We start from the raw sequence: 27534 nt of genomic DNA, 5'->3' as shown, positions 1-27534 counted from the left end.
CGCTGGCGCGCACCCCCACGGCGCGCGCGCTCCCACGCACGCGCGGCCAAGCTCCCTGCCGCCGAACGCCCACAGTCGCGCGCGCGCGCGGCTCCCCGACGCGTGCGCGCTTTCGCGCCCCCCCCCAATCAATCAATCGTATTTATTGAGCGCTTACTGTGTGCAGAGCACTGTACTAAGCGCTTGGGAAGTCCAAGTTGGCAACCTATAGAGCCGGTCCCTACCCAACAGTCCCACGCGCTGAGGCTCCCTCCCGGCGAACGCCCAGTCGTGTGCGCGCGCGCTCTCTCTCTCTCTCTCTCCCTCACACACACGCACGCGCTCAGGCTCCCTCCCGGCGGACAACCCCAATCGCGCGCGCGCTCACTCCCCCACGCTGGCGCGCGCCCCACAAGGTCACGCACGCGCGCTCTCTCACACGCACACGTGCGCGCGCGCGCTGAGGCTCCCTCCCGGCGAACGCCCCCAATCGCGTGCGCGCGTGCCGTCACACCCCCACGCTGGCGCGCACCCCCCAAACTCGCACACGCGCGCACGCGCTGAGGCTCCCTCCGGGCGAACGCCCAGTCGTGTGTGTGCGCGCGCCTTCTCTCTCTCACACACACACACACACACACACACACACACACACACACACCCGCGCGCTGAGGCTCCCTCCCGGGGAACGCCCCCAACGCGTGCGTGCTGTCACCCCCCCAAGCTCGCACACGTACAGGGGCGCGCGCGCGCGCTGTCTCCCTCCCGGCGAACGCCACCGACGCGCGCGCGCTCACCCCCCCACGCGCGCGCACGCGCACTCTTAGGCTCCCTCCCGGCGAGCGCCCAGTCGTGTGTGCGCGCGCGTGTTCTCTCTCTCTCTCTCTCACACACACACACACAGACACACACACACAGAGACACACACCCGCGCTCAGACTCCTTCCCGGCGAACGCCCCCAACCCGCTGGCGCTCACCCCCCACGCGCGTGCGCGCGCTCTGAGGCTCCCTCCGGGCGAACGCCCCCAACGCGCGCGCGCTCTCACCCCCCCCCCCCCGTTGGCGCTCACCACCCCCGCGCACGCGCGCGCTCTTAGGCTCCCTCCCGGCGAACGCCCAGTCGTGCGCGCGCGTGCTCAGGCTCCCTCCCGGCGAACGCCCCCAACAAGCGCGCGCGCGCTCACCCCCCCCGCTGTTGCTCAACCCCCGCGCGCGCGCTCTTCGGCTCCCTCCCGGCGAACGCCCAGTCGTGCGCGCGCGCTGAGGCTCCCTCCCGGAGAACGCCCCCCACGCTGGCGCTCACCCCTCGCGCGCGCGCTCCTAGGGTCCCTCCCGGCGAACGCCCCCAACGCGCGCGCTCTCACCCCCCCACGTTGGCGCTCACCCCCCCCCACGCGCACGCGCGCGCGCTGAGGCTCCCTCCCGGCGAACAACCCCGAACGCGCGCGCGCTCTCACCCCCCCACGTTGGCGCTCACCCCCCCCCCCACGCGCGCGCGCTTTCCTAGGCTCCCTCCCGGCGAACGCCCAGTCGTGCGCGCGCGCTGAGGCTCCCTCCCGGCGAACGCCCCCAACGCGCGCGCGCACTCACCCCCCCACGTTGGCGCTCACCCCCCCCGCGCGCGCGCGCTCTCTTAGGGTCCCTCCCGGCGAACGCCCCCAGCGCGCGCGCGCGCTGAGGCTCCCTCCCGGCGAACGCCCCCCAACGCGCGCGCGCTCTCACCCCCCCCCCCACGTTGGCGCTCACCCCCCACGCGCGCACGCGCCCTTAGGCTTCCCCCCCAGCGAACGCCCAGTCGTGCGCGCGCGCTGAGGCTCCCTCCCGGCGAACGCCCCCAACGCGCGCGCGCGCGCGCCCTGAGGCTCCCTCCCGGCGAACGCCCAGCCGTGCGCGCTCTCGCTGAGGCTCCCTCCGGGCGAACGGGGCCGGGAGCGCGCGCGCGCGCGCTTGGCCGCCCCGAGCCACGTGACGGTGACAGCGGCGCTCTCCCCGGGGCGGCCGCCGCAGCCCAGGAGGGAGGGAGGGAGCCCGGATCGGCTCCAGCGGCGGGAAAGCGGAGCCTCCTCCTCCTCCTCCTCCCTCCTCGGGTCCGGTCCGGTCCGGTGGGGTCCGGTCCGGTCCGGTGGGGTCCGGTCCTGTCCCCCGCCGACCGTGCCGGGGTCGCCAAGTCCCGCCCCCGGCCCGGGCTGGGGGCGGCGGCGGCGGGGGGGAGCCGGGGGCTCCTGCCAGTCACCTGCCGCCGGCCCCGGGGGCCCCCCAGGCCCCCCAGGCCCCCCCAGGCCCCCAGCCGACAGCCGTGGCGCGGCCGCGCTGAAGCCGGAGCTGCACCGGAGGGCGGCAGAAGGGGGAAGGAAAAAAAAATCCCCGCATTTCCTCCTCCTCCCCCTGCACCTCATCCCCTCGGTCGTCGACCTCCTCCTCCTCCGCCGCCGCCACCGCCGCCTCTCCCGTGCATCGTGAGGACTGCATCCGAAAAGAAGGAAAAATCGCCAACAAAGAGGGGGGAAAAGGGAGCGGGGGGCGAGAGTGGTGGTAGGCGAAGAGCATGGCGGACCGCAGCCTGGACGGCCTGGCGCTGCCCCTCGACGTGCGGGCCCGCCTGGCCGAGCTGGACCTGGAGCTGTCGGAAGGTAACCGGGCCCCTGCCAGCCCGCCCTCCCTCCCTCCCCTCCCCTCCCCATCGCCGCTGCTCAGCCGTGTGCCCTTGGGCAAGCCACTTCTCTGCTCCTCAGTTGCCTCATCTGTAAAATGGGGATTAACATCGGTAGTGCGTTTGGTTTTGTTCTCTGTCTCCCCCCCCTCCTTTAGACTGTGAGCCCGCTGTTGGGTAGGGACCGTCTCTAGATGTTGCCAGCTTGTCCTTCCCAAGCGCTTAGCACAGTGTTCTGCACAGAGTAAGCCGCTCATTAAATACTTAGACTGTGAGCCCACTGTTGGGTAGGGACCGTCTCTAGATGTTGCCAGCTTGTCCTTCCCAAGCGCTTAGCACAGTGCTCTGCACACAGTAAGCGCTCGTTAAATACTTAGACTGGGAGCCCGCTGTTGGGTAGGGACCGTCTCTCCGTGTTGCCGATTTGTCCTTCCCAAGCGCTTAGCACAGTGCTCTGCACAGAGTAAGCCGCTCATTAAATACTTAGACTGGGAGCCCACTGTTGGGTAGGGACCATCTCTCTATGTTGCCAACTTGTCCTTCCCAAGCGCTTAGCACAGTGCTCTGCACACAGTAAGCGCTCGTTAAATACTTAGACTGGGAGCCCGCTGTTGGGTAGGGACCGTCTCTCTATGTTGCCGATTTGTCCTTCCCAAGCGCTTAGCACAGTGCTCTGCACAGAGTAAGCCGCTCATTAAATACTTAGACTGTGAGCCCACTGTTGGGTAGGGACCGTCTCTAGATGTTGCCAGCTTGTCCTTCCCAAGCGCTTAGCACAGTGCTCTGCACACAGTAAGCGCTCGTTAAATACTTAGACTGGGAGCCCGCTGTTGGGTAGGGACCGTCTCTCTGTATGTTGCCGATTTGGACTTCCCAAGCGCTTAGCGCAGCGCTCTGCACAGAGTGAGCGCTCAATAAATACGATTGATGATGATGATGATGATTAACCTGTTTGGTTGCCCGTCTCCCCCTTCTCCACTGTGAGCCCGCCGTTGGGTAGGGCCCGTCTCTAGATGTTGCCCACTTGGACTTCCCAAGCGCTTAGTACAGTGCTCTGCACACAGTAAGCGCTCATTAAATACTTAGACTGTGAGCCCACTGTTGGGCAGGGACCGTCTCTCTATGTTGCCGATTTGGACTTCCCAAGCGCTTAGCACAGTGCTCTGCACACAGTAAGCGCTCGTTAAATACTTAGACTGGGAGCCCGCTGTTGGGTAGGGACCGTCTCTCTGTGTTGCCGATTTGGACTTCCCAAGCGCTTAGTGCGGCGCTCTGCACAGAGTAAGCGCTCAATAAATACGATTGATGATGATGATGATGATGATTAACCTGTTTGGTTGCCCGTCTCCCCCTTCTCGACTGTGAGCCCGCCGTTGGGTAGGGACCGTCTCTCTATATTGCCGATTTGGACTTCCCAAGCGCTTAGTACAGTGCTCTGCGCACAGTAAGCGCTCATTAAATACTTAGACTGTGAGCCCACTGTTGGGTAGGGACCGTCTCTCTATGTTGCCAACTTGTCCTTCCCAAGCGCTTAGCACAGTGCTCTGCACACAGTAAGCGCTCATTAAATACTTAGGCTGTGAGCCCACTGTTGGGTAGGGACTGTCTCTCTGTGTTGCCGATTTGGACTTCCCAAGCGCTTAGTACAGTGCTCTGCACACAGTAAGCGCTCATTAAATACTTAGACTGTGAGCCCACTGTTGGGTAGGGACTGTCTCTATATGTTGCCAACTTGTCCTTCCCAAGCGCTTAGCACAGTGCTCTGCACACAGTAAGCGCTCATTAAATACTTAGACTGTGAGCCCACTGTTGGGTAGGGACCGTCTCTATATGTTGCCAACTTGTCCTTCCCAAGCGCTTAGCACAGTGCTCTGCACAGAGTAAGCGCTCATTAAATACTTAGACTGTGAGCCCACTGTTGGGCAGGGACTGTCTCTCTATGTTGCCGATTTGTCCTTCCCAAGCGCTTAGTACAGTGCTCTGCACATAGTAAGCGCTCAATAAATATGATTGATTGATTGATTAAATACGATTGATGATGATGGTGATGATGATGATTAACATGTTTGGTTGTCCGTCTCCCCCTTCTCGACGGTGAGCCCGCTGTTGGGTAGGGCCCGTCTCTAGATGTTGCCCACTTGGACTTCCCAAGCGCTTAGTACAGTGCCCTGCACACGGTAAGCGCTCAATAAATACGATTGAATGAATGCCACCTTCCGTGCTGGGGGGGGGGGGTCTCACTTGGGGGGCCGTCAAGAGGAGGGAAAACGGGAAAATGAAAAAGGAGCGAGAACGGGTGGGGCCTGGGGACCAGACGTGGGCTTTGGGGGAGCAGGGACTGGCTTAAGAAAAATAGCAACGGCATTTGTTAGGCGCTTACTATGTGCAAAGCACTGTTCCAAGCGCTGTGGGGGATACAAGGTGATGAGATTGTCCCACAGTCTTAATCTTCTAGACTGCGAGCCCACTGTTGGGTAGGGACCGCCTCTAGATGTTGCCAACTTGGACTTCCCAAGCGCTTAGTACAGTGCTCTGCACGCAGTAAGCGCTCAATAAATACGATTGATTGATTGATTGATTGTTGGGTAGGGACCGTCTCTATATGTTGCCAACTTGGACTTCCCAAGCGCTTAGTACAGTGCTCTGCACACAGTAAGCGCTCAATAAATACGATTGATTGATTGATTGTTGGGTAGGGACCGTCTCTATATGTTGCCAACTTGGACTTCCCAAGCGCTTAGTACAGTGCTCTGCACACAGTAAGCGCTCAATAAATACGATTGATTGATTGATTGATTAATCCCCATTTTACAGATGAGGGAACTAAGGCCCAGAGAAGTGAAGTGACTTGCCCAAAGTCACACAGTTGACTAGTGGCGGAGCCGGGATTAGAACCCATGACCTCTAACTCCCAAGCCCGGGTTCTTTCCACTGAGCCATACTGCTTCTCTAAGGAGGGCTGGCAGCGCTCCTCATCCTCCACCAGGAAATCTGTGCCCCTCGCTTCCCTCCCACCCTCTTTTTTGGGGGGTATTTGTTAAGCGTTTGCTATGTGCAAAACACCGTCTTAAGCGCTGAGGAGGATACAGGGTGATCGGGTTGGCCCACGGGGGGGGGGTTCCCAGTTTTCATCCCCATTTCCCAGATAGGGAACTGAGGCCCAGTGACTTGCCCAAAGTCCCATAGCTGACAAGACTTGGAGTCGGGATTTGAACCCACGACCTCCAACTCCCAATAATAATAATCATAATGATGGTATTTGTTAAGCGCTTACTATGTGCAAAACACCGTCCTAAGCGCTGGGGAGGATACAAGGTGATCGGGTTGTCCCACGGGGGGCTCCCAGTCTTCATCCCCATTTCCCAGATGAGGGAACTGAGGCCCAGAGATGTGAAGTGACTTGCCCAAAGTCCCATAACTGACAAGCTTTGGAGACGGGATTTGAACCCACGACCTCCGGCTCCCAATAATAATAATAATCATAATGATGGTATTTGTTAAGCACTTACAATGTGCAAAGCACTATTCTAAGCGCAGGGAAGGATACAAGGTGATCAGGTTGTCCCACGGGGGGCTCCCAGTCTTCATCCCCATTTCCCAGGTGAGGGAACTGAGGCCCAGAGATGTGAAGTGAGTTGCCCAAAGTCACACAGCTGACAGTTGGCGGAGCCGGGATTTGAACCCATGACCTCTGACTCCAAAGCCCGGGCTCTTTCCACTGAGCCACACTGCTTTCTCCCCAGCAGCTAGAACAGGGATTTGCACATAGTAAGCGCTTAATAAATGCCATTATTATTATTATTATTGTTCTCTGCCTTCCTCCATCTCCCTTTTAGGCGTCTTTTTTGGGAGGGTTGGGGGTGTAATCGCCACCTCTCCTCGGTGCCCGGGCCACAGTGTTGGCAGAGGAGATGGAAGAAGCGGCTTTGGCAGCTCGGTTGGCCCTTCCACGGTTGCCTGTTTTATTACGGAAGATGGAAAAATCTTTAGGGTTGGGCCGGCCGGGACTTTGGTCCTGCCAGGAAAATACTGTTTGAGCGAAACGGGCGCTCTGCTGCGATTTTAAAAGGTATCAGGAGTCATCGTGCCAAAGTCTGTGCTTTTGTAGCAAAAAAAACCCCCCACAAACCCAAATGGCAGAGAGGGCAGGTTATTTTCTTTAACGACAAAGCTTTTTTTTTGGTGGTGGTGGGGAATAACTCGTCAAACTGTAATATATTTCACCTGAATGGATGTGATTAGACTCCTTTATTGTTGGTAGAGCGATTCCTGGTTTGGAAACATTGCTGTGATAGAGGTTCTGCATAATAGTCACTGTGGATCTTTACTGTGAAGTAGAGGGTGAATTCTTGTGACACCTTGGTTCCCACGCCTCCCATTCCTGTGTAACCCTTCGCTTAATATTATCTTCAAATTTGGGTCACTTTGCTTAGGTAATAGGGCGGCGTGATTGTCCTCCGGCGTGCTTTATTCGCCTGCAGGGCTCTGAGGTCGCGGACTTGAAATTGTCCCAAGTTTTTTGGACAGGGTTCGCCTGTGTTCGCATTGTCTCGTGTGTTTTACCATTGAAGCTCAGGAGGGATAGTCGGGGAGGAAAAATGCATTTATCTCACAGTTGCCCACCCCTAAAATGTCATTAGATGGTGACACGGCTGAGGAAAATTTGTCCAGCTTGTCCCAAATTTCCTATTGGAGCAGTTCAGTATCCTGCACTTATTATTTATTTATTTTTTGTAACGGTTTCAGGAGGGCTTCCAGCCAGAAAGTGAATTCACTCCTGCCAATTTCATCAGCGGGGGAGGAGCTGATGTTGACACTGTATTTTCTTTTTAACGCTTTCAGGGTGAAGAGAAGAATAAACTATTGGAAATGTAGGACTAGTTTACAGACCTCTGGTAAATTTTTAACAACTGTATTTTCAGAAAGTGAATTGTTTGTCGCCATTTTTTTCCTCCATTCAATTTTGCCTCCTACAGCTGCCAACTTCCACTTTAGAAGAGGAGACGTTTCTTATAATTATTGAACAGTGTCTTGAATAGTCAATATTTTGGATATTTGTAGATGCCTCGGAGACTACTGTATACCCTGCTCCAGTGTGGGAAGGGAAGGCGATCACAAGTATATTCAGAAAATGTAGGCACTGTCTCACCTACAGATTTCTTAAGAAAAGTACTCCTTTTTGCAAATGAGTGATGTTGTACACAGGATTAGTGTTTGGAGTCTAGCTAGACTGTTAAGGAATCATGACATGAGAAGCAGCGTGGCGCAGTGGCTAGAGCACGGGTCAGGGGTCTAATCCCGGCTCCACCGCTTGTCTGTTGTGTGACCTTGGGCAAGTCATGTCACTCCTCTGGGCCTCAGTTCCCTCATCTGTAAAATGGGAATTGAAACTGTAAGCCCCACGTGGGACAGGGACTGTGTCTAACCCGATCTGCTCGTATCCACCCCATCGCTTAGTACGGTGCCTGGCACATAGCTAAGTGCTTAACAAATACCACAATTATCATTATGGGGGAGAGTTAAGACTTTTTTTTACAGTACAGTGCTCTGCACATAGTAAGCGCTCAATAAATACGATTGATTGATTTTTATAAAAAGTGTATACAGTGTTCATTTTCTATTTGGTCCTCCATTCTCCTTTCACTCAGCCTTCCCAGTTTCCAACACTCAGAGGGATTACATGCCCAGGATCTCTCAAGGAGACCAGTACAGTGCTCTGCACATAGTAAGCGCTCAATAAATACGATTGATTGATTTTTATAAAAAGTGTATACAGTGTTCATTTTCTATTTGGTCCTCCGTTCTCCTTTCACTCAGCCTTCCCAGTTTCCAACACTCAGAGGGATTACATGCCCAGGATCTCTCAAGGAGACCATGACCTTTAGTGATTTTATTCACCAAACGTCATGTGGGTAGCGGTGGAGGGTAGTTCCGTGCCTCCATCCGTGCCAGGAGAGAGTTAAACTATTTGAACGTGGCAAGATTGGACCTGATTTGACATGTCCGTTCATAATACCCTCCTTCCAGGAACCGGTTCAGTTGTGCTTTATGGAGAACAGGACTGTGACATTATTTATGCCGATCTGCTGCACGCTGTCCCTTTGGAAGCTGTTGCTCCATGGCAACTTGCTTTGCTGGCATCCCGCTGCGTTATCTTGAGGTCATTCCAGGAACTTGGAATTATCTGATCCTTATGCAGGCACCCTTACTAGCCCTGCGTACTAAGGGAGCAAAACCAGCTCAAGGGAAGGTTGTGCTCAGCTATAAATTTTGTGGGGAGAGAGAGAGGAGTGTTTCTCTGTGGATTTTGAATCCGGTCGAATAGGCTTTCGCGGTACAACTATATGGAGAATGAAGTGGGCCTGGTTGTGCTTAAAAGCCAATTCCGGTATTTTCCTCAGTATATTGATAGAGGCCAGGCCTAGTTTTGAGGAGTGAGGAAGAACAAAAGTTGGAGGAATGTGGTCATGGGTCAGTCTTTCCAGCCCCACCCACTCATGGAAATAGCAACGGCTCCATCAGTAAGTAGCGTCTTGGAATTCGAAGGAAGACGTATAGGTGTAGATTTAGCTTGGAAGCGACTCACTAAGGAATTGATGCTATGGGGAGCAGGGAGGCCAAGTGGCCCTTAAAAATTTCCCGACGCATCAATTTTCTCAAGTGTCTGACAATAAAAAGGACTGCTATTAATCTTGTGCTTGTGAGTGTGCTTCATTTGGGAATGTGTACAGTTTTATTGCGTTGAAATTGGTCCGTCAGCCAAAAGTAGCGGTAAGATGCAGCTTAAATTTGATCCATATTTTAAAAGAAATGTCAGGTAATGCAAAATTAATTGAGGAGTGACTGGTGCTGCGTTGGAAGGAGTGAAGTAAATGATCAGGAGAAGATGTTCCCACTTGAAGGCAATATAGCCTGTCTGTCATCTTGTTTATTCTTTCCCTTCCAAGTAGATGACAGAAACAGAATTACTGTTTTGGGGATTTTTTTTTTTTTTTTCAAAGAGAAGAGCTTTTTGAGGATGGTGTAAAAATCCCAGCTTGCCTTTAATTGGCTGTGGAGTGTCTCTCAGGGCTGTCGTATGCAGAATTGGAATTTATTGGGTGGCTGGTTGGCATCCGTCACAGTTTAGCCTCCTGGGTAGAGAACTTGAGTGTATTCCCCTATTCTGGGCAGCCCCTCGTCTTTTCTCGCTATTGTCGGTTACTACCCAGGGCTTCAGCGTTTGTCTTTTGTTGAGGAAAGCAAGGGCTTCCTCGTACGGTAGAACAATGTTGTCAGCAGAATACATGAGCTTTCTATGGGGAGATGTAGCTGGCAGGCTCTCCTCCAGAGCCTAAAAGCATCATGTCTGGATGTATTCTTTGGTTTGGAGCCAGGGGCCTTGGTCTCTTCATATTCTTGGGGCGGACTGGGAGAGAGCTCACTGAAACCACACCAGTGAGCCTGCCAGGACGAAGGAATGGACGTATCCCATTTTCTCCAACTTTCCTTCAAGATTTCGATCCCCGCTCTCCTTCATGTGTGCGTTTACAGTCCGTGGAGATGTTTGCTAGTTGATGTTCAGGCTTTGCTGATTCATGCTGCCTTTAGTTTGAGGAAACAAAGCCTCCCGGTCAAAATAAAAACACTCAAGCTAAGGCTCACCTTCCAAAATACTCTCAGGTGTCCATGGAGATTTAGGAATGATCTGTCCCGCTCTCTAGCCTGGGAAGAAATCTGTGAAGCTGATTAATGATGCTCAGATTCCCATATAGGAATAAGAAGTCTTGCTCTTGTTCGTTTAGTAGGAACTTGGGCTGCACTCTGATAACCTACCTAGTGTCTCTGACAAAACGTTATTGTGTTAGGTTGTGGGCGTGGCTTGTGATGGAAGTAGCGTGGCTTACTGGAAAGTGGGAATCAGAAGATTGGGGTTCTCATGCCGGCTTCATCCCTTGCCTGTTGCTGTGGCCTTGGACAGGTTACTTAACTTCTCTGCACATCAGTTTCCTTGTCTGGTAAATGTAGATTCAGTACCCATTTGCTTTTTTAAGGGTATTCGCTAAGCACTTACTACGTGCTGTACTGTACTAAGTAATGAGATAGATACAGGTTAATCAGATTGGACACTGTCCATGGGGCTCACAGTCTTAGTCCCATTTTACAGATGAGGTAATTGAAACACAGAGAAGTTAAGCTACTTGTCCAAGGTCACCCAGCAGACAAGGGGCAGAGCTGGGATCGAAACTCAGGTCCTTCTGACTCCCGGGTCGATGCTCTATCCATTAGGGCACATTGCTTCTGTTCTCCCTTTTACTTAGGCTGGGAACCCCATGTGGGACAGGGACTGTGTCCACCTTGATTATCTTGAATCTCCCCCAGCACTTAATATAATGTCTGCTACATAGTAAGCACCTAGGAAGTACCTCAGTTATTATCAAATCGAATGAATCCTATGAAAAGTCTTTGTCTTTAAGCAAAATGTTTAGGCTGTAAGGTCAAGTTAAATTTTAGAAATCTTAATCTAGATGATACTCTGTAATCGTTTTTTCTCCAGTCGTGTCATTATTGAAACTGGCAGACCAGTTAGGTTCCTTGGGTGACGGTTGCTTAAAGGATACGGCTGCCAAAGAAAAGCTCTGACACCTCTGATGTGGCAGATAAATCGCTTCCAGTCACCCCATTGTGTCCATAGTGGAGTCCAGCGTACAGTTTGCTCAATTAAGTGTGAAAACTGATTGGAAAGATGGAAGAATTGGGAGGGAGATGTTGATCTTTGGCATGTTGGCAAAAAATCCAGCGAGGCGATTAATAGTAAGGATCAGCGACCACACGTGGTGCAGTCCTTCATTCCAGTCAGGAAGGCAAAAGCCAAAGAGGGTTTTGGGATGGAGTATAGGCACGCTATGAAAGGGCATCTTGAAGAATCTCTTTGCCGTATTTTGAAAATCAGGACACTTCTTTAAAGAGCATCCGTTAATATTTAGATATAATTGACACCATTATGGGTCTTCTGATAACTGGAGGGTACCCCCAGAATATAGTTCTGTCATAGGAGTGGAGTCTACTTCTATAGAAAGTCCTCATCATAATATGTTCCCGAGGATGATTTTAGTAGTTTATTGTAAAGGGAGAGTCGGAGCAGGCCAAGAGAAATTCAGCTGTCTCTCAAAAAGGAGATATCAGTGAAACTGGGATTCAAAGGGCAGATGTAAATTCAACTTTTGCAATCGGTACTTATTTATTTTGTGACACCCATCGGTAAACTTGACAGTAGCAACTGGCCTGTAGGGATTTGAGGTGTATTTTGAAAAGTTCAGCGAAAGGAGCTCGGCGGAGCAGGGATGTAGCCGTTTCGGGTGCTGCCAATCAATGAGTGGTATTTATTGAGTGCTTATTGTGCGCTAAGTGCTTAGGAGAGTTCAGCTGGTTCAGCCATACCTGGACGTGTATATACGTGTGTATGCGTTTGTATGCATAAGCTCCATACCCTCTTACTTCTACTTTTGAATTTTCAGGCCAGGTCAGCAGTGGCTGGATCATTTTTAATTTAGCCTGGAGATGACAAGTTGTATTCTGGTATATGTTCTTGGAGCTACTGTAGTGCGTGTTTACTTTCTGTGAAACTGAAAGCTTGTGCTAGTATGCATTCTGTTCTGCACTCCTTGGCTCAGATGAAAAAAGACCTGTCCTTTGAAGACAACACTGGCTTCCTCCGTGGCCCAGGTTTCCAACGGGAATGTGAATGTAATAAACCTTTATCACCAGGTAGGATAGGAGAATGTTAGTCATTTTTAAGCTTCAGAAAGGTGTGGTTCCTTTTGAGGGGCAGGATTAATCCCCTTTGCATTTGGACATTCAGATGTGGGGTGCAGGGTGCGCCGCCAGGTGGTTCTTTATCTTGGAGATAATTGCTAGATGTATAAATAAAAAAAAGAAACAAAACGCCCATTCACGTATAGAGAGATGATGTGGATTCCGTGATTGATGGTTGGTTGGTTGGAAGGGTTCGTGCCGATGGCTGGTTGTATTTAAGTCACTGGCTGAGGGACAAGGCAGAAAATAGTTTACGTGACTTTTTTGTGAAAAAGATTCCAGCCCCCTTCTCTGGGGTCAGGAATTTCAAGCAGAGGCCCCATTCCCGATAGACCTCCAAAGGCAGGTCTCATACTAAGCCTGGCAGGGTCAACTCTAGAGCCAACATCAGTGCTACTTCATGGGCCAGGGTGTCATAATTCATCAGGAGATCAGGGCATAGGAGAGAACGGATCTGCTACACTTAGTGGATGCCATTGGTGAAAATTGTCTGACTGACAATTGACTGACTGAGAACTGTCGTTCTCGCCTGTCCCGCCATCGACCCCTGGCCCACGTCATCCCCCGGGCCTGGAATGCCCTCCCACTGCCCCTCCGCCAAGCTAGCTCTCTTCCTCCCTTCAAGGCCCTGCTGAGAGCTCACCTCCTCCAGGAGGCCTTCCCAGACTGAGCCCCTTCCTTCCTCTCCCCCTCGTCCCCCTCTCCATCCCCCCCATCTTACCTCCTTCCCTTCCCCACAGCACCTGTATATGTGTATATATGGGTGTACATATTTATTACTCTATTTATTTATTTTATTTGTTTTACTTGTACATATCTATCCTATTTATTTTATTTTGTTGGTATGTTTGGTTTTGTTCTCTGTCTCCCCCTTTTAGACTGTGAGCCCACTGTTGGGTAGGGACTGTCTCTATATGTTGCCAATTTGTACTTCCCAAGCGCTTAGTACAGTGCTCTGCACATAGTAAGCGCTCAATAAATACGATTGATGATGATGATGATGATGACTCTCTTGGACCGGATTTCTCTCTTTGTGGTACAAACACCTAGTCCCCACTTCTTCTTTTTTTTTTTTTTGAAAGTAGAGATTGCATTTAATTCTAATCCTTGTCTGCTACTTACAGTTTCACTGGTAGTTTCAAAGTTCTTTATGAAATTTGTTTATTGTAGCGAAGTGCTTGGTTTTACATTGTAGATGTACTAGCTTAATGATATTTTACTTCTATGGCCAGGTACTTATTTCTTTCCCGAATGACTGCTTATCTCTTATAGCTGTTCAATTTGGGCCATATATTTTGACAAAGTCATGACAGGGAAAATGTATGCAAGTTGGCCTTGCTTTCCTCTTTTCCTCCAATAGCTTCCTCATTTCCTAACCAAAGTTAAAGTTTTCCATTCCACCTTGTGAAGGTGGAAAGGAAGCAGCATGGCCTAGTGGAAGGAACATGCGCCCGGGAATCAGAGGACCTGGGTTCTAATCCCAGCTCCGCCACTTGTCTGCTGTTTGACCTTAGGCAAGTCACTTAACTTCTCTATGCCTCCTTACCTCCTCTGTAAAATAATAATGATGGTATTTCTTAAGCGCTTACTATGTGCCGAGCACTGTTCTAAGCACTGGCCTAAGGCTGTGAGCCCTAGGTGGGACAGCAACTGTGTCCAACCTAATTAACTTGTATTCATTCATTCATTCATATTTATTGAGCGCTTACTGTGTGCCGAGCACTGTACTAAGTGCTTGGAAAGTACAATTCAGCAACAGAGACAATCCCTACCCAACAGCGGGCTCACAGTCTAGAATGGGGGAGACAGAGATCAAAACAAGTAAACAGGCATCAGTAGCATCAATCTAAGTAAATTGAATTATAGATATATACACATCATTAATAAAATAAATAGAATAATCAATTTGTACATATATCCACAAGTGCTGTGAGGCGGGGAGGTGGTAAAGCTGAGGGAGCGAATTGGGGTGATAGGGAGGAGAGGAGGAGCAAAGGAAAAGGAGGGCTTAGTCTTGGAAGGCCTCCTGGAGGAGGTGAGCTTTTGATTAGTATAGTGCCTGAAGCATTTAACAGTTACCCTTATTATTATTATTTCTATGACTGAGTAATGCTTCTGATAGAAAATGTATATGATCCCATATAACCACTCTGAAATCTTATTTTCTCCGTCAGCTTAAAATGAAATTCTCATTTTATAAGGTGGGACAATGTAATGAGGAATGCTAGAGATTGGGTACAACCTTAACTAGTAAAATGATCCCATGCAGCTATTGTATTGCTCCAGAGTGGTGTTTACAATAATGTAAACTCAATTTTTTGTTTTGAAGGAAGGTGGATCTCGAGTGCACCGCCCTGGTTGTTTGAGGAAAAACTGTCAATCAATCAATTGAGCACTTATGTGCCAAGCCCTGTGTTAAGTGCTTGGGTGTGTACAATATAACAGACACGTTCTCCACCCTCAACCAGCTTGACATAGTGGTATTCTTGTATCTGTTTACTACTTATTATTTTTTCCAGATGATTTCCCTTCCCTCTGCATTACTGAATTTAGATCCTCTTCAAAATTATAGCCAAATTGAAGTTCACTATTATATTTATATTTCGTGTGACAATTTAAACCGAACTTCACTTCGAAGCAACAAATTTAGGATTAAGTGTTGTTTCTGAACTCAACTTTTAGTGGTAGCAGATCATGCTGGGAGAAAAATAACAGATGGAAAAAATTTGGCTTTTCAAATGTTTCACGAGGTTTGACCTAATGCGTTTTAGCAAATTCCCTGCAGTTGTGCCTGGTGGTCACCCTGTACGGCTCGGTGATATTTTTCCTTAGGGAGCTCCCTTGACTCTCGTCCAAAACCCCTCTCCAAGATATCTTTCTGGACTCTAGGAATTCTCTGTGACCAGTATGTGTAATGGAATGCTTTAGAGGTGTGATGTATTTATAGGCAGGATCCAAAACTTTCTTCAGGGGGCAGAATTCAAGCTCAATGGGAAAAGTACCTGACCTTATGGAAGTCTGACTCTGTACCCAGACTGTACGCTCTGGCGGAGCACTCTATCTTGTCAGTCAGCTGCAGGAGTGTTGTAATAATAGGTTCAGGTTGGCATTAGTCTGGGCACAGTCCTTCAGCTGGCAGCCCTGGAGCCGGGGGCACATTCCCTGGCTCTCGGAGCGGGTTGACCCATTGGTGGGCCTCCATTTCTTTGGCAGAGTCCTGGGCTCCATCCACTTGGAGCTCTCCGACAGGTTGGCCAGCCCCACCATGCCAGCCGTAAAATATGAGGTAGCCAGGCATCTGTTTGCCTTGGCCCAAGTGCTGGGCCGAATTTTCCAGATACCCAAGCAACAAGGCAGCTGTCAAATTTCCAGCTTGGTTATGGGTGTTTGTATTAGAATCTAAATTATTTCTCATTTCTCAGACAAGATCTTTTTTTTTTCCCTCTGGAAAATTAGAAACCATATACGGCGTGCACATGGCTACCTATCGGTGGACTGGAGTAGAAGTTAGAGAAGCAGCGTGGCTTAATGGAAGGAGCATGGGCTTGGGAATCAGAGGTTGTGGGGTCTAATCCCGGCTCCACCGCTTATTAGCCGTATGGCTTTGGGCAAGTTACTTAACTGTACTGTGCCTCAGTTACCTCATCTACAAAATGGAGATTAAGACTGCAAGCCCCACGTGGGACAACCTGATGACCTTCTAGACCGTGAGCCTGTTTTTGAGAAGGGATTGTCTCTATTTTCTTCTGAGTTGTACTTTCCTGTGCCTAGTACAGTGCTCTGCACACAGTAAGCGCTCAGTAAACACGACTGATTGAATGAATGAATCTACCCCAGCACTTAGAACAGTGCTTGGCACACAGTAAGTGCTTAACAAATACCATCAATGTTGTTATTATTATTAGTCAAAGCTTTGAGTACCATTAGTGAGATTTAAAAACACCTTTTTTTTGATGGGGATTTTAATGGATCACTGTTTGAGTTCTGTGATATGTAACACCTTTTAAAATACATGAACAGGGCAGATGCATTTTTTGAAAAGACCTTGAGCTACTTAAAATAATGTAATTTTCTGGAGGTTACAGAAATGATAACTTCAGTTAAATGCTTAGACAGAAACCTTGTTATGAATGTACCCTAGATAGTGAGGTATTACAGGGGTGCAGGAAGTAAATATTATATTGATATGTTTTGGTGTTTTAAGTCATCTTTCTCTTGTCACTGTAATCTGAGAACCACAGGGCTTGTGTTTGTTAGACTTAGGGTTTAAGGTTTCTTATTGTTATTTATTATTTTGTAAAATGTTCATGGAAAAGCTGTGTAGGTTTTGCTTTTCCTTTTCTCACTGAGTGTTTGAATTATTACTTTGTTTCCTTAACTGCAAGATGTTTACACTGTAGCTTGATATTGTAGTATGCCTAGTCTCTTGCTACTTCTGCCAAGTGGAAACAAAAAGGTATCAAATGGACATTTTGGTCATGTTTGTGGCTATTTTTACTTCTGTTTCCTTGTTAGCTCCTTTAGATTGTAAGTTCCTTGTGGGCAGGGAACATGTCTACCAACTCTGTTGTATCGTACTCTCCCAGGCATGTAGCACAGTGCTCTGCCCACAGTAAGCCCTCAATAAATACTACTGATTGACTGATTCATCCTTTTCAACTGGTTTTCATTGACACTTGAACTTCCCTACTCCACCTGTAAGCATTGTAGCAGCTTAGATCAAAATAATCCCTAGCCTGAGAGAGGCAAGAAACATAGTGATAAGATTATTTTTGTTTTGTTCTCCTACAATCTGTCCAAGCAGGGAAGAAGTTTAATTTTCTAACATGTTGACTCAACACCTGTGTGGATGCACTTGTGTATCAACAAACACACAGGTTGGGGTCCAGGAGGAATCTGCTCCTGGTAGGAAGGAGTCAAGACGAAGCAGAGTAGCGTAGTGGTAAGAGCATGGGTCTGAGAGACAGGGGACCTGGGTTCTAATCCCACCTCTGCCACGTGTCTGCTGTGTGACTTTGGGCAAGTCACTTAACTTTTGTGTGCCTCAGTTCCTTCATCGGTAAATTGGGGGTTCAATATCTGTTCTTCCTCTTATTTAGACCGTGAGCCTCGTGTGGGACCTGCTGATCTATAGGCACAGTGCTTGGCGCATATTAAGTGTTTAACAAGTACCACAGTTATTGTTATTATTACTGTGATTATCTGGCTTCTCCTGCTCATGGGGCAGGAGAAGCAGCGTGGCTCAGTGGAAAGAGCCCGGGCTTTGGAGTCAGAGGTCATGGGTTTGAATCCTGGCTCCGCCACATGTCTGCTGTGTGACCTTGGGCAAGTCACTTAACTTCTCTGAGCCTGTTACCTCATCTGTAAAATGGAGATGAAGACTATGAGCCCCATGGGGACAACCTGATCACCTTGTATCCCCCCAGCGCTTACAACAGTGCTTTGCACATAGTAAGTGCTTAACAAATGCCATTATTATTATTATTCTTATTATTATGGGGCCATGTAGCGTGAAGCAGATGGCAGTATCTTGGAGCAGTTCTGTAATGGGAGGGGTTGGAGGAAGGGGGAGAAACTCTTTGATTTACACTACCATCAGGCTTCCTCCTAAAGCGTTGTTTTAGTGGGTCACCCTTCAGGAGTCCAGTTTGTGGGACAGTCTTGTACTTGAGTTGCATTGCAATGATTTAGCCCATTTTCTTGACTTCAGGGGAGCACGCTTTCTCTATTGCCTGCCTCCAGGGCAGCCAGTTTTCCACACTGCAGTTTTACATCATCGCTTAGAACAGTTTTCAGGCAGTGGGACAGGGCAAAAATTCGAACCACCGAGTTGCTAGAAATCTCACACCGACCAACTAGGAAACAGTGTTTAACACGGTTGCATGTTTGCAAAGGGTCCCCAGAGCCCTTCAAGCCATCTCCGAATGTAATTCTATCCATTCACTTGGGAGTTGATCTGACCTCAGTTAGCACATAAGGAAATTATCTTGTAGCTCAAGATGGTGAGAGGCCGGGTCACTGGCACTAGCAGCTAAGCGGCTCTGGGCAAATTTGGCATTTCACGCCCTGGGTTGGAGGTTTAGAGGGCAACCTGCCACGGATTGAGCCTGAGAGATCCAACACCACCCTGGGGAACGTTTTAGAAGAGGAGTCGCCCAAGTGGCCTTTGGTTTCTCTCTTCCCTCCCCGTCCCGGGGCCATGAAATAAGGACTTGCACCGAATGCCTGCTGTGTTGATGCAGAGGCCCTGCCATTCTCAGAGAGGGCCAGAGCCTGAAAATGGGGCCGGGCGCTACTACTCTCTTCGTCCTTAAAACTGGCCCTGGGTAAAACCCGTCCTGTCTCGTCTTATGCCGTCGAGGCGTTTCTGACCCACAGCAACACCACAGACACATCTCTCCCAGAACGCCCCGCTCTCCATCTGCGGTCATTCTGGTAGTGTATTCATAGAGTTTTCTTGGTAAAAATATGGAAGGGGTTTATCATTGCCATCTTCCGTGGGGTAAACTCGAATCTCCGCCCTTGACTCTCTCCCATGCCGCTGCTGCCCAGCATGGGTGAGTTTTGACTTGCAGCAGATTGCCTTCCACTCGCTAGCCACTGCCCAAGCTAGGAATGGAATGGGTAGGCCTCTGCTTGACTCTCCCTCCTTTAGCAGATACTGGTAGAGTTCTGGAAACTCTCCAGGTGCGACCCTGAGAGGGCCAAAACCCATCTTGGTCCTGGAAAATTAGCCGATAGATGCCAGCTAAGGAGAGTGACTCATTCTGGTGCAATAGCCAGCTATTGAACCATGAATTTGGTGGTCTCTTGAACATAACACAACCAAGTCCTATCTGTCTTCGCATTTATAGATACTTTGCATCTAGATGCTCAGAGCAACTGCACTTCTAATAGCTGCTTCAACACTTCATCTAATTCTAGGACTACTACTACTAGTCTACCCACCGAGGAGAATAATTGCAATGACTATTTAGAATGCTCCAGAGAACTGGATATTGACTAAGTAAGAATAGGAGATGTATGATCGGGGGTTTTCAGCACAGATTTTAGCAGTGCCCACCAGCGTTTCATCCTAAATCAAGCTTGTTACCTACCGTAAGTACGGAGTTTTGTGCCTTCCCACTTGAAGGCTGGATTGATTAGCCAGTTTATAATCAGTCCCATAAGAAAGGAAATAGGGGACAGTCTTAAAACTATTCTCAAGAATAAGCTTTAAGATTATTTTTCTGTGTACACGAGTCTTATTTAAAGGGTCCTATCCCTTTATTGACAATTGCCTTAGTTATTTAGTAGCCACATCAACCAAAACAAAGTAAAAATGATGGCATTTTCTTGAATAGAATTTCTGAAAGTCTGATCCCTTGCAGTTGTGAGCAGGATGTAATTTTTTTTCATCACTAATCATTTTAATGAAATTATCAGGATTGTAGCTTCCTGTCTGGTTGTTAGTATCCATTTAGTTCTGTTAAAATTCTGTAATACTCATAATTACAAAAATATAGTTAGATAGTCGCTTTTGCATACTTCTTACAATATAGCTCCTATGTCTTCTCTCATAGCTAGACTCCTCCAGCTCCCTGATTACTCTCTACCAGAAGCTGTTGGGGTTATGTATAGCTGGTTGTGGGCTGGAAACATGTCTACCAATTCTACTGAATTGTACTATCCCAAGCGTTTAGTACAGTGCCCGGCATACCGTAAGTGCTCAATAAATACTGTTGATGATGACGACATAGGGTACATTGCTCAAGGCCTTTCTCCTGCCACTTCTGGGTAGGAACCATGCCACAGTCCTGCTATTGGAATGAAAATTGATCAATCATTTATTGAGAACTTACTGTGTGCCCAGCACTGTATTAAGCACTTGGGAGAGCACAGTATAACAGAGTTGGTAGATATGTTCCCTGCCCACAACGAGCTTACAGTCTGGAGAATGGAAAGTGTGAATAAGGCTTTTATAATTATTAATAATATAATATTCATAATAACTGTGGTATTGCTTAAGGACTTACTAGGTGCCAAGCACTGTACTAAGTGCTGGAGTGGATACACTATATTCCCATCATACACGGTCCCTGTCCCACATAGGGTTTACTGTCTATGAGGGAGGGAGAACAGGTATTTAAAGCCCATTTTGACTTTCCCATCTCTGTTGACGGCACTACCATCCTTCCCGTCTCACAAGCCCGCAACCTTGGTGTCATCCTCGACTCCGCTCTCTCATTCACCCCTCACATCCAAGCCGTGACCAAAACCTGCCGGTCTCAGCTCCGCAACATTGCCAAGATCCGCCCTTTCCTCTCCATCCCAACCGCTACCCTGCTCATTCAAGCTCTCATCCTATCCCGTCTGGACTACTGCATCAGCCTTCTCTCTGATCTCCCATCCTCGTGTCTCTCTCCACTTCAATCCATACATCATGCTGCTGCCCGGATTATCTTTGTCCAGAAACACTCTGGGCATATTACTCCCCTCCTCAAAAATCTCCAGTGGCTACCAATCAATCTGCGCATCAGGCAGAAACTCCTCACCCTGGGCTTCAAGGCTGTCCATCCCCTCGCCCCCTCCTACCTCACCTCCCTTCTCTCCTTCTCCAGCCCAGCCCGCACCCTCCGCTCCTCCGCCGCTAATCTCCTCACTGTACCTCGCTCTCGCCTGTCCCGCCATCGACCCCCGGCCCACGTCATCCCCCGGGCCTGGAATGCCCTCCCTCTGCCCATCCGCCAAGCTAGCTCTCTTCCTCCCTTCAAGGCCCTACTGAGAGCTCACCTCCTCCAGGAGGCCTTCCCAGACTGAGCCCCTTCCTTCCTCTCCCCCTTGTCCCTCTGTCCATCCCCCCATCTTGCCTCCTTCCCTTCCCCACAGCACCTGTATATATGTATATATGTTTGTACATATTTATTACTCTATTTATTTATTTATTTATTTATTTATTTTACTTGTACATATCTATTCTATATTTTTATTTGTTTAGTATGTTTGGTTTTGTTCTCTGTCTCCCCCTTTTAGACTGTGAGCCCACTGTTGGGTAGGGACTGTCTCTATATGTTGCCAATTTGTACTTCCCAAGCGCTTAGTACAGTGCTCTGCACATAGTAAGCGCTCAATAAATACGATTGATGATGATGATGATGATTTTGCAGGAGAGGAAACTGAGACACAGGTAAGTTAACTTACTTGCCAAAGGCTGTACAGCAGGCAAGTGGTGGAGGCATCCTTGGCTCATCGAGAAAAATGGGTCTCTCTCATAAAATTGCTAAAACTTAATTCTGAGGATCAAAAGCCCTTGCCTTTTTTTAAAAAAATGAAACCTAGGCTGAGTTGTGTTGTAGGAATTTTCAATTGGTTTTTTGGGGAAAAAATGCTTTATACCTGATGGAAGCTGTTCAAATTGTTCAAACATAAATCATAGATTATATATTATATCTTCATATCGTCTATGCATATTTATGATTGCACCTGTTATGTACGCAGTGAAAAATACCCAATTTCATTCTATCTGTTGCTATAGTTATTAGAAGGAAGAAAAGCAAGATCATTTGTCAGTTGAAATGTTTTAAATCGAAGGCAGAATCTTATCTGCATAGCAACCCAGTATTTAAGAAGGATCATATTTGACTTTTAGGGGAAGACTATATTCATGTATTGTCTGTGGTTGAATTAATGCACTGAATCGCTAATTTTTTTTCCAATTTTGCGTAGCGTCTTAGCGTTATGCAGTGGTTTCAGAATATTGGTGATTTTTTTTTCCCCTTTGGTGAAGCAGAATAACCCTGGTACTTTTTTAAAAATGATAATCCTATAGCTTCTGTAATTTCCATCCTATCTGTTTTAGATCTCTTTATTTGCCCCCTTTTCCAGCTTTTCTTCCTTCCCCAGGATTGTCTTTCCGTTCTTTCACCTCCTTTTACCAGACTAGCGATAGCAGTATCCCATTCACAGGCAGGAAGGTCTGCTAAGTTGTGGGCAGATAGGCCAAATGCAGTGATTTGTTCGTAGTATCGAGAGAGGATGATAGGGCATCAATTTCACCCATCTCATGTGTGCTGCTGACTCTGGGAAGTCTATATGAGTGCTTTGAACCTGGTCTCAGACTGTGGCCTAGCTGCAGGAGATTTGGATTTTAGTCCCAGCTTTTCCACTTGTCCGCTGGGTGATCTTGGACAAGTCACTTTAAATTATCTGGGTTTCAGTTTCCTCATTTCTAAAATGGGGATTCAGTACCCCGTCTCCTGTCCCCCTTAGCCTGGGAACCACATATGGGACGAGGACTGTATCCTGTCTGATTATCTTGACTCTACCAACAGTGTTTGGCATCTAGTAAGTACTTAAATGCCATCATTATTGTGGGCTTCCCCTACAACCAAATAGCTGTTTGGTATTTGAATGTATTCATAGTATTATGCCTTCATCTGAAAAGTAAGTAATATCTGATTTGTGTCATTAGACAGTAAAGCCATCCCTTTGACAAATGGCAGCTGATATTGTTACCACTCCAAGTCTTTGTTTATAAACTTTTAAAGAATAGTAAAGCTAAAATTTTCAATCACTGACAGCAGAGTATATGTTTTTCTCATCTGGAGCAAATTTGACCAATTTGTGCCTTGAGCATATGTCGTCTGTGTCTTACAACATTATAAATAGATTATATTTGGAAACCATAAAACATATTTTTAAAGACATGTACAGACTGTAGACACCAGAATCAGTGAAGCCTCTAAAAGTTTTAAAACCAGCATGCTGCTGATCCCGAGGATTATGAATTTCTATCTTCAACTGCATCTGGCAGAAGAATCGGGCAGTTTCTTTTGGGGGTAAATTGATCGTACTCCTTTTGACTGTAAGCTCGTAGCGGGCAGGGAACATGTGCACCAACTCTGTTATATTGTACTCTCCCAAGCGTTTAGCACAGTGCTCTGCCCACCATAAATACAGTTGATTTGATTGTCAGAGATTCTCTGGAAATGTAGGTCAACTAGGTTGCTTCTGTTCCTGCTCTTTGCTGTTGTTTCCAGCACCAGTGATTCTGATTTTAATTTTGGAGGTGACCTGTACCTAATGTGACAGGTTGGGAAACCTCAACTGGAAAGATCATTTTAAAGTAAAATCCCCATAGATTTTACTTTTTTTTAAGTTTTCAATTTTTTTCCCCAAGCCAATACCCTCCGGCAACATGCCACTTAGACCATTAAAACGGCAATGAATCCTCCTGACTAAATCTGGAAAGAGTCAGCAGATGTGTTTGGCTCTTCTTACCCAGCCACACGAGACTCCTCCAGCCCACAAATTGTTAGAGGGCTCTAAATTTTCCATTCAGCATTTGTCTCCTGCTCTGGGTTCTGTCCTCCTGTTCGGGCTTTTACCCTCCAGTGACAGATGTTTTTAAGCAGAAGAGGTGGATTTCCATTTCCAGAAGGGCTTTCTTTAGGCCTCCTTCTCCTCTCTGTCTCCCCTCGAGGTGGACCTAAGTCTCTGGGTTTTGGAGAGTCTTTGAATATATTCCCAGAAAGGTCCTGTAATGTCTGTCTCCCCTTCTAGACTGTCAGGGAACATGTCTACCAACTCTGTTATATGGTGCACTCCCAAGCACTTAGTATAGTGCTGTGTACACAATAAACGCTCAATAAAAAGGATAGATTGATTAACAGGGGCCAGAGTTTCCCCCTTCCTCTGTTGGTGGGCTGCTGTTGGTAGCAGGCAAGGTTTTGGGAGGGGGTGAATCTTGGGAAGGAAGGTAGTGTATTTAATTTTAGAGTCTTGTCAGGCCTCACAACCAGAGGAAAAATGAGCTGACTAACCAGGGCAGAGCTTTCCTCTTAAGGGAATGCTATCCGTAGAAGCAAGTCTGTCCGAGATTGGCATCCGTATAGAATCCCACATGTGTGTGAGGGTCAAATTTCCTCCTCAGCTTCCTCGATCAGCTGTAGGCCGTCACTTTTCTCTCCTCTCCACACCCTCTCCATGCCTCTCATTCCTAAGGTAATTGCAAAGGTTAAGAGGGGCACCGGACAAAGCATGTGTATTGTTTTGGATGAAAATGCCAGAACAGCAATCTGTCCCCAGAGTCTCAGCATAAACACCTTTCAGTGGCTCAGACATAATGCAGCTAACCGTATCTCTCCAGACCTATCTGCCTTTTTGCCAGGCGATCGAATCTGTGTTTTTAAATTCCATCAGACTCAGTGAGCTTATCTTAAACTGAATGTGTGGCTGTTCAGTTTTGTTAAAAGTCGAGTTGATGAGCGCTGTTTCTTGAATCGATTAATGATGGGTCATCAGTGTTTCATTAGTGAAAACACAGTGTGGATTTCAGGGATCGGGACCAGCCCAGCTTGTGTGCCACACGTGAAAGAGCACAGGCCCGGGAGTCAGAGAAGACGTGGGTTCTAATCCTGGCTCCGCCACTTGCCTGCTGTGTGGCCATTGGCTAGTCACTTCACTTCTCTGTGCTTCAGTTTCCACATCTGTAAAATGGAGGTAAATACCGGTCCTCCATATGACATTTATTTGGAAAAGCAGTGTGGCCTAGTGGAAAGAGCATGCTTAGGAGCCTGAGGACCTGAGTTCTAATTCTGGCTCTGCCATCGGCCCTGTTGTGTGACCATGGGCAAATCATTTCTTTGTGCTTCTGTTTCCTCAGCTGCCCCATGTAGGACAGGAACTGAGCCTGACCTAATTGTCCTTTATCTATCCCAGTGTTCAGTACAGTCCTTGACACTGAATAAGCTCTTAACAAATACAACAATCATATCATTTTTTATTACTAGTGGTTTTGTTTGAGGTGAGCAAAACTACTGCTCTGAACAGGAGAGATCCAGTTGATCGACGCTATCATCCACGGTATTTATCATTCAGGAGGCGGCAGTGGATGAAGATGAGAAGGAAGGTGCCCCCCCCCAGAACTGAAATCAATCAATCAATCGTATTTATTGAGCGCTTACTATGTGCAGAGCACTGTACTAAGCGCGAGAAAGGTTGTCTTTCTGGCTGAGTTTCGGCTGAAAGACATGGGGTTTCCTGAATTCTCACCCCAGCTTCCCCTTTGCCTTTTGTGCCTCGGACGAGCCTCTTAACTTTCTGGTGGCAAGGGGAGGAAGTATAGGAACTGCACATTTAACTGAAATGGAAAGCGAGGTGAGATTTCCCTTGCTGGTGCTTTGAACAAGGAGATGATGCTAGTCTACTTCAAAGCCCTGCTACCAGGATCAACTAATGTAAAGCACCTGAAAATATAAAGGGCTGCATGAATACTGTTACAACATTGTAAGGCATTGGACTTCACAGAGAGAGAAAAAAGCTTTTTGGAAACTTACTCTGTGATTACCTTGTATTGGCAGATCGTGTTCGGGGGGGTTGAAAGGAATTTAGGATTTATAGCGAGCCATACAGAAAATTCCATAAGAGATAATCTGGGCCCCTAAATTTCAGCAAGATTTACTTGATGGTTTCTTAGGACAGATATGAAGGGGAAAATTCTTGGGCACCTGTAATGGAATGGCATGCTAAAGTATTTTTTTCTAATGGCTTGCCTGAGTAGGTACTTGAACTTGAGGTGCAGATTATTAGAGATACCCTGTAGTAAGAGTAATAGTTTTTAGTAAATGCTCACTGCGTAAGAGCTGAGAAAGAGTGCCCAGTTAAGAGTTGGGTGCAGTCTCTGCTCTTTGTGGGAATTCACAATCTGAACATAAAGGGGAAAGATAGGAGGTTGGCAACAGGTTCAGTAGGAAAGATGAAACGATAAAAATACCAAAACAATCCATTGTATTTAGTGCTTAGTGTGTGCAGAGCACTGTTCCAAGCGCTTGGGAAAGTACAATACAACTGAGTTGGTAGACACATTCTCTGCCCACTAATAGCTCACAGTCTAGAGTGGGCCAGGGAGGGAAAGTCAAGGGCATATGTTTAGCAGCAATTTCAAAGAATGGCCTTGGGGAGTGCCTGAAGGCAGGAGAAGTCAACCAGTGACCCATGAATGATGATGATAATAATAATAATTTGATATTTGTTAAACACTATGTGCCAAGCACTATACTAAGCACTAAGAGAGGTGCAAGATAATCAGTTTGGATACAGTCATTATTCCACTTGAGGTCACCAAACTAAAAAGGAGGGAGAACGGTATTGGATCCCCATTTTACAGATGAGGAAACTGAGGCAAATTAGTTGGCCAGATCATGCAGGTTTTCAGTTTGGGTTTCCCACCATGATACTGGGGAAGTAGCATGGCGTGGTGTGGAAGCAGCATGGTGGAGTGGATGGACCATGGGCTTGGGAGTCAGAAGGTCATGGGTTTTAGTCCTGACTCCACCACTTGTCTGCTTTGTGGCTTTGGGCAAGTCACTTAATATCTCTGTGTCTCAGTTCCCTCATCTGTAAAATGGGAGTTAAGACTGTGAGCCCAATGTGGGACTGGGACTGTGTCCAACCCAGTTTGCTTGTATCCACCCCAGTGCTTAGTATGGTGCATGGCATCATAGTAACAAATACCACTATTATTATTATTATTATTATTATTATTATTATTATTATTATTATTATTATTATGGCCACTGTCCTGAGGCCAGTTCATTCCCTTGGCCAAAGCAGGATGTTCCCAGCAGCAAAGAAGTCTCTTGTAGCTCTGTGGCCAGTGGCTCCAAAGGGAGTTTTAACTAGCTAGATTTTTGACTTAACATAAAGTATATCAGTTTCTCTTCCATCCCTCCTCTGCCTTTTGGTGATAGTGTTGAGTGGCCATTGGGAAGGGAGAATATTGGGAGAGTGTTTTTTTAAATGAGTGAAATAGAATTGTGTTTTTTTTTTCTAAAAAAACAAAAGTGATTACATATGTGGCTCTTCAGTCACAAATTCATCTGGTTCAAGTACTTCGAGTCCATCCTGTTTTTGTTTTTTGGTGGAGTTTTTGGGTATGATTTTCTTTTTCCACGTGATGATATCATCACTGATTTTGTAGTAGTTTCAAAGTTATTTCTTCAAGTTGCATCATTACTAAATATCTTTTTTTATTTAAAATAGTAATTGCTAAATCACCAAACAGATAACTGAATTCAGTTCCAGAACAAAGTGTTTATTAAGAAAATCGACACCATAAACTCATTAAAACTGT

General features: G+C 47.7%; 1 protein-coding gene and 1 non-coding gene across 5 annotated transcripts in view; one reads left to right on the top strand and one right to left on the bottom strand.

Moving 5' to 3' along the window:
* Positions 1–2374: 2374 nt before the first annotated feature.
* DIP2C (disco interacting protein 2 homolog C) overlaps positions 2375–27534 on the top strand; it is a 421221-nt gene continuing 396061 nt past the window's right edge. For all 4 annotated transcript variants that reach the window (XM_038755482.1, XM_038755481.1, XM_038755480.1 and 1 more), the window contains exon 1: positions 2375–2607. In XM_038755482.1, coding sequence (XP_038611410.1) covers positions 2523–2607 — 85 coding nt within the window. In that variant the 5' untranslated portion in view covers positions 2375–2522. The remainder of the gene's footprint in view (positions 2608–27534) is intronic.
* On the bottom strand, positions 18990–19127 carry LOC119936413. Its single transcript, XR_005453742.1, has one exon. It is a non-coding gene; the product is annotated as a small nucleolar RNA SNORA7 (small nucleolar RNA).

The sequence above is a fragment of the Tachyglossus aculeatus genome, chromosome 13 (assembly GCF_015852505.1).
Source record: "Tachyglossus aculeatus isolate mTacAcu1 chromosome 13, mTacAcu1.pri, whole genome shotgun sequence".
NCBI lineage: Eukaryota > Metazoa > Chordata > Mammalia > Monotremata > Tachyglossidae > Tachyglossus > Tachyglossus aculeatus.
Note: the sequence above shows the minus strand (reverse complement) of the source record. Positions and strands in the feature narration are given on the sequence as shown.